This window comes from Lottia gigantea, assembly GCF_000327385.1.
Source record: "Lottia gigantea unplaced genomic scaffold LOTGIsca_44, whole genome shotgun sequence".
Classification (NCBI taxonomy): Eukaryota; Metazoa; Mollusca; class Gastropoda; family Lottiidae; genus Lottia; species Lottia gigantea.
In genome coordinates, this window is record NW_008709540.1 from 2,004,643 (window position 1) to 2,012,427 (window position 7,785).

At 32.5% G+C, this 7,785-nt stretch overlaps 1 protein-coding gene across 1 annotated transcript in view; it reads right to left on the minus strand.

Moving 5' to 3' along the window:
* LOTGIDRAFT_92320 (hypothetical protein) overlaps nucleotides 1-5,117 on the minus strand; it is a gene marked incomplete at both ends in the record, with an annotated part of 30,242 nt that extends 25,125 nt beyond the window's left edge. The window contains one exon of the mRNA XM_009060818.1: nucleotides 5,026-5,117. Coding sequence (XP_009059066.1) covers nucleotides 5,026-5,117 — 92 coding nt within the window. The remainder of the gene's footprint in view (nucleotides 1-5,025) is intronic.
* Nucleotides 5,118-7,785: the final 2,668 nt, after the last annotated feature.

Here is a 7,785-nt window from a genome sequence, read left to right on the forward strand (position 1 = left end):
TCAACTGAGACTAAAAATTACTTGGTCATCTTAAACTGGTAATTCCAAGACATGAATTGAAAATACAGGACAGGTCATCAAAAATCATACGAAACTACGTATGGTTCTTACATTGAAATAACACACACGAACTTAGTTCACAGCCATTTTGAATGCCTTGGCATTAAGGTGATTTCATACAACGGCCATAATTTTTTTAACAAAACCTCCAACAATATCAGATTTAAAGGCTTAGAAATGGCTTTAGGCTTTGTTGAAATATTATAATTTGAGGTAGAGGTAGGGATTCAAAATGGTTATGACCTAATTTGGTGTGTTATTTCTATGATAAATGCCTTAGTAATACAGGACTGGTTATTCAGGACTTTTATCATAAATAACTTAGATTTCCAATATTTTTGATATTTTCGAAATGCTTCTTACGTCTGGATTGTTGATTTTCAAATACAAGTAAATTTTTAACTATTCTTTTTTCATTTTAGTGGGCTTAAGAAAAATTCTCAAAAGTTCAAAAAAAAAAAAAATTCTTAATAAAATTTCAATTTAATGATGTGTCACGGAATATGACATCGTTAGCTTTTACTCCAGAGAGTTCGCAGACCAAAAAATTTTCCAACGATAATGAGATTGTCATAACGGAAAGGATTATGTTTAGACATTTTAAATCAATATTATTTCTTTCAAAGAAATCTGAACTTAAAAAAACTGGATCATATCTGTATTATGTAGCCTGTCAAATTTCTATAGTTAATTAACGCATAGGAAATGAAGCATAATTATCTTCAAATGTTTCAAACATGATGAAAGAATGCCAACATTAGCTTCTACCTCTGTTTTGAGGTTTGGATCGTTCGTATTTGGTTTATTCATTTATATAATTACATGATAACCATGTTCTATTTTCTTCTTTGATTACTTCAATAAATATAACTATAACCCTTAACCAATGCCTTCAATGACTAGTCAGTTGTGATTCTTCAATAAAAATCTGTACAAGCAAGACAATTCCATTCAGAAAAACTTCGTCCAAAGTATGGCAAAATTGAGAATAAGAGTTAAATATTAGTTTTTGGCAAAGAAAAGGCATGGTCTACTTCACTATCACGAGATACAACTGGATCAATTTATGCCTGAAGAAGGAAATCAGCATTGGTGCAACAGTCACTTGTAGCTTTAACCTAATCTTAATCCTTTTCTTTATACTGCTTGTTTTAATGATCTCTATAATAATTAGATGACTTCATCCCTTTAAGCTGATACAGCTTGTTATATTGAGCTGTAATAATAATACTAAGGTAGGATTGACAAAATGTCAATTACTTTAACTTGTGACACCTTATCGATAATAGAAACGATCGAACTTGACGCGGAGAAGAGCTAAGTAACCTGATATTTTTATTGGATTGGCCGTCTTTTAACCGTCATTAACCTATATCAATCTTTAGAAACCTGACACATTTCTTACAAATCAGATTTAGAACATCAGCATATACACGGAGAACATCAGCATATACTTTGAGAATATCAGTACATACTCAGAGAACATCAGCATATACTCGGAGAACATCAGCATATACTCGGAGAACATCAGCATATACTCGGAGAACATCAGCATATACTCGGAGAACATCGGAGAACATCAGCATATACTCGGAGAACATCAGCATATACTCGGAGAACATCAGCATATACTCGGAGAACATCAGCATATACTCGGAGAACATCAGCATATACTCGGAGAACATCAGCATATACTCGGAGAACATCAGCATATACTCGGAGAACATCAGCATATACTCAGAGAACATCGGTATATACTCAGAGAACATCGGCATATACTCAGAGAACATCGGCATATACTCGGAGAACATCAGCATATACTCAGAGAACATCAGTATATACTCAGAGAACATCAGTATATACTCGGAGAACATCAGTACATACTCGGAGAACATCAGCATATACTCGGTGAACATCCGTATATACTCAGAGAACATCGGTATATACTCAGAGAACATCAGCATATACTCAGAGAACATCGGTATATACTCAGAGAACATCAGCATATACTCGGAGAACATCAGCATATACTCGGAGAACATCAACATATACTCGGAGAACATCAGTATATACTCGGAGAACATCAGTATATACTCATAGAACATCAGTATATACTCGGAGAACATCAGCATATATTCGGAGAACATCAGTATATACTCAGAGAACATCAGTATATACTCAGAGAACATCAGCATATACTCTGTGAACATCGGCATGTACTCAGAGAACATTAGCATATACTCTGAGAACGAGCATCAGCATATACTCGGAGAACATCAGCATGTACTCTGTGAACATCGGCATGTACTCAGAGAACATTAGCATATACTCTGAGAACGAGCATCAGCATATACTCGGGGAACATTAGCATATACTCTGATAACATCAGCATATACTCTGATAACATCAGCATATACTCTGATAACATCAGCATATACTCGGAGAACATCAGTATATACTCGGAGAACATTAGCAAATACTCGGAGAACATCAGAAAACAAGAAGTATATTGTTCAGCACATACAATCAAAATTACAATTCAGAAGTATAAAAAATGGATAAGTGAAATACACCATCAAAACTGCAAGAAACAAACACAAATCAAAAAAAATCTTTTGATCTAAGTTCAATGAAAATCAATGTGTAAATGATTATGAAAGATAGATCGAAAAAGCCTTAATTATCTCCTCTAGGATACAAATTTTTAAAAAATTCAAGGACGGTTTGTACTTTTTTTTATAAAATAAAATCTATTAAGGTTATTCCCTGCAACCATAATCATAAATAAATAGGCCATGCTTTATTAAAATTTAATCTAAACATTATCCTATATATTCCAACTAGGAAGCAAGTTTTAAAAAAAAATCTTTTTTTCCCAAGAAAGTCTGCAATTTTTTGTAAAATAAAATCTATTAAGCTTCTTCCCTGCAACCAAAACTCATAACCATAACCCACGATTTATCGAAATTATTTAAACATTAGCCTATATTGCATCCAGGATAGAGTTTTAAAAAGAATTTATTTTTTAAAGACAGTCTGCACTTTTTTTGTAAAATAAAATCTAATATTCCGGCAACCAAAACTCATAAATCTCACAACTTAATTGGAAAATAATGAAATCTTAAAATATCCTCTAATCCTAAAATTGATTTTCTTGGCCAGCGAATCTCAGCTCAATCATTTTATAAACCCAGGTAATTCTTTTCCATGACTTAGAAATCATGGTGTAAAACTGATCAAATAGCGTAAGTCCTTTCGTAAGCTTGGAAGTATTACAGTCTTTAAACAGTCTTACATGGTTTTCGTTGAAGATTCTTAGATGAAATCTGACTTTAAGCTGTTCAGTATCCCAGTTGACTGGAAGCAGATTGTTAGTTCCAGATTAACCCTTATCTATCCCTGACAGCCACACCAATTCGATATTTTTTATTATGATGGATTACCATGACTGTTTCGAGTCAAACCGACAGGGAAAGTAACTCTAATTAACTTACTGATCAGAAAACAGAATTAAATATCGGCCAACAAGTGTTGTTACAAAATTAAACTCAGACAAAATAATTCAAGAAAAAGAGCGAGGAAAAAAGTTTATTATTAATTTAGCGAAGATCTTCGTCTGGATTCAATCAAGTGCATAAGGGTTAATTTAAAAGTCTACAAAATTGAGAATAATTACACAATTTGCTATAACAATTTAACTGTCAAGGTCAGTTTTTTGTCTCCTTCAACTGAGAAACTACTCAGACTATCTGAAGATACTGAGCCATGAGAATAACTGATCAGACTTGGTCTACACCCAACTACACGAATCTCCCATAGCAAGACATGTAATTATTGTTCCAGTCAGATATCTGAGACACCTGAACCTTTAATGGACTCTCTCATGCATGTGCTTTTTCTATCAATATGATACAATGTTTATGTCGTTTAGAAGAGCTCATTTTAGTAAACCAGGGAAGTCTTTCAATGCCAGTCGAATCATTTTCATCTTTACACAAGTGATGGAAAGAAATTAAAGGGCTTGGAATCAAAAGACATCCTTTCATATTCAGAAAGAAACAAAAATTGTCCTGACTGAGCAAGACGATAACTAATAACTTATTACATTTCAAACACAGAAACTTTTTAATTAAATAACATTTTAATCATTACTGGGTGAAAGAATATCTTTTTCAGTTTAAAAAATTTAAAAAAATTGGGATCAAATGAAATTTCATTCAACAGCAAGGCAAAGTGTAATGGATTTTTGACATTAAAATAACTTGCACGATTCCACATTTCATCAATTTAATTTCTGCTACAACTCAATAAATAATGCATTAAAATCAGGGAATTGGTAAATTAGAAATAGGAACAAAGTGATAAAAAGTACAACATTGTTTTAAAGTAATATTGAATAATCGGAGTTCTTTATAATAAAAACATTTCACTTTTAATCTTTTTCATATAATATTTTAATAAATTTTCTCACAGGATCAATTTTCACCCACTGCAGTGATTTCATGCTTGACACTTCTCTCTGATAATATTAAAAAGTATAAATTTCAAATAGAATGAGATGAAATAGTGTTACAACTTTCTGCACTAAAATTGGATTAATGAAACAGAGATTGCCTTGCAGTGTGCAATGGAGGAAATTTTGCCACAAGATTAGCATCAACCTCCATTTCTTCTTTTAGTTTGTAGTTGAGACATAGACACAATTCCAAGATGCATATTTTTGAATCCAAGAAGGACCACCAAAGAAGGGCCATCAAAGAAGGGCCATCAAAGAAGGACCATCACAAATTGTATAAAATGATCCCCTGGTTCTTAGTTCATCCATAATACTCCATTTTATCCATCATCAGGAGTCATCATAATTTTTATACTGTCTGCATGATATGTCTTACCAAGATGGTGATGGAGAAAGAATTAAAAGGACATAGAAGCTGAATTTAAAAAAAAAATAAAATAAGTACTTACGAAATTTCTCCAAAAATTTTGAAAGCATCTCGAAGCTGGTGGGTTTCTATATCAGGGCTCAAATCTCCAACGAAGATGTGGAAATGCTCTGAAATAAAATATGGAACTGAATTAAAAAAATAGTCACAAGTATCCTGCATTTTAACACACTGATGGGAAGAGTTGGGGAAGGGGGGATAACTTTACCTAATCTTTGTTATGTCTGGTAAGAAATGAGACATCTGTGGCTATGAGTTTTATATTCCAGTCGTCTTTGGTATGGGCACAATTTGCACATTGATTTATTTTGTTTTCTTGCCTTTATTTCTCAAAATATTTTGAGGTTACCATTTTTTTTGTGAAAGTTAATTATTAATAGTATAATTTGGAAAACTGAAACGATGAAAATATGTGTGTTTATTAATATTGATGAAGTTAAATTTCAAATTTTGAACGCTGGAGCGATCTTGAAACTAGATAGCTTATTGTATTCATCACAAAACTGGAAGATATTTAAAGGTCAAGGGTCAATCTGAGTAAATGGTTTGTAATCCCTATGATATTTGAAGAAACAAGGCAATCATTCAGAATAACATGACCATGTTTGGGCACCCTTTCATGCCTTGTTACATAACTAACATGCGATTCTGAATTAAGGACCGTGGATGCCTGAAATAGAAGGAAGAAGTAACAAAATACAAACAAGTAAGAGAAAAGGCATACTTCATTCCTTGCGATAATTTTGGTAGAGCCTTACTCGTTTTAATACCGTTCTCCAGCTAAGATGGAAGGTCACACCTCAATTTTACCTGCAATAATGTCAGCCAATTTCAAAACTAAATACCATAAAATATTCTCCTACACTACATTACAGCAAATATAAACATCAGACATCCAAACTAACGTCAATGGCAACAACAGCAGAAGCTAAATGCTGTTGAGCCAAAATTTTGAAAATTGAAAGCCATCGACAGCTATCTTATTTAATCAAGTATTTCAAAGCCAAAATTTGTGAAAATAGAAAATATAAGTGAAAAAATTAAGAAAAATTCCATTCAAACCAAATGGAATTATACCCAAAAAGTATAAATAAAATATTTTTTGTTTTAAATTTTTATATCAAACTTTTTCTTGATCAAAGCCATCCTAAAACCTGGACTTTTTACTAAAGCCTGCTTGATCAAAGTGAAACAAATATACTGAGTTAAAAACCTTCCAATACTAAACGATAATATAATTTACGAAGAATAATCATCTCAATGAAAAACACTAAATTCAGCAATTCATGAATTTCAATAAAACTTCAAAATAGTCATACACGAAAAATTCTCAGTGGAAGAAGTCTCGTTTTCTACAGAATGTTCAAATATGGAGTACCATTCTCGTAAACAAAATTTGAGAAAACTTCTTAATTTGCCAAAAAAATACAAGGTGAAACATATATGGCGAAAAAAAATAATTTAACTTTTAACAGCCTAAGGGAAATTAAAAAAACCTGCATCTAAAACTTCAATATATCCAAGACGTCATTATCACACAGACCCTCAAGCATCAGCCACTATGTTTTTCACAAAAGTTAATGACAACTACAGAATTAAAGTCTGTTTTTTTAGATTTAATTTTTCTGACAATTCTAAAACTGGAACTCAAAGCAATTCAAGTCTGGATGCTAAAAGTAATGAAATCACAAAACTCATGGGAAGAAAATGTCTCCAAAATAAGACAAAATAAGGAATAAGGCAGTGGTTGCCAAGCGATTTCAGCCTTCACACCCCTGGAGCAATCACAGGAACCTTTAAAACCCCAAAAATTTGTTATATCCACATTTCCAGCTTGTGATGATGTGAGGTGCTCTCTCAACTCAAAATAAATTCTTCTCCTACACCACTTGACCCTACACCCTAGTCCCACACCCCCAGTGGGTGAAAACACCCCAGTTTAGGAACTAGTGGAATAACCAAGGATACAGTTACAGACATTAGTAACACATAAATCATGAATTTGTGAAAGTGTTTGGGACGTAACCCTAAAAACTGAATAAAAGTGATTGGATATAAGCTTACATCATAGACGAATATTTTCACTGTTAAAATAGTATTTCTATTCCTCATAGTCCAACAAATCTGGCTGTACCTGTTCATCAGAGGTTATACAGGATCGGATTAAATCCTAGGATATACCTCATAGATTATGTTGGTAAAAGTTTTATAAGAGATACTCTCTTATAGAAGCACTGGCCTAGGTCACAAATAGAGACTATGGATTTCAGCATTGGAATACATCAATTTGATGAGAGAGATTTACAAAATAAACAAAAAATTCAAAGACAGACATATTAAATACAGAAAAATTTCAAAAAATAGATAGAAATCCGAACTGAGAGTTATTTTAGCAAATATATTACTTTAGTGTGAAAAAGTAAGAAAAGCTATTAAATAACCTTTCAGACTAAAATTGAAGAAATATAATTATCATTGGAACAAGTTATTGAAGATATTTTCTGGTCTAGAAAGCCGTATTTAATGTCATCTAAAGAGTTCTGGTTCTTTAAGTTCTAATTGGAACTGAGTTTCTGTTTTTGATGGATGGAGATATTGAGTTTAAACTGCTGTAGCAGGGTATTACAAACCATAATGTATCTGTCTTAAAGGAAAATGTTTCACATTTGGTCGTGATTTGAAGGTGACATAAAAACTGTTGCAACTGACCCTTCTGTTACTAGGGGATTATCACTAAACACTGTAGCAAATTTCACAGAAAACATGATGTGCAATGAGGGAA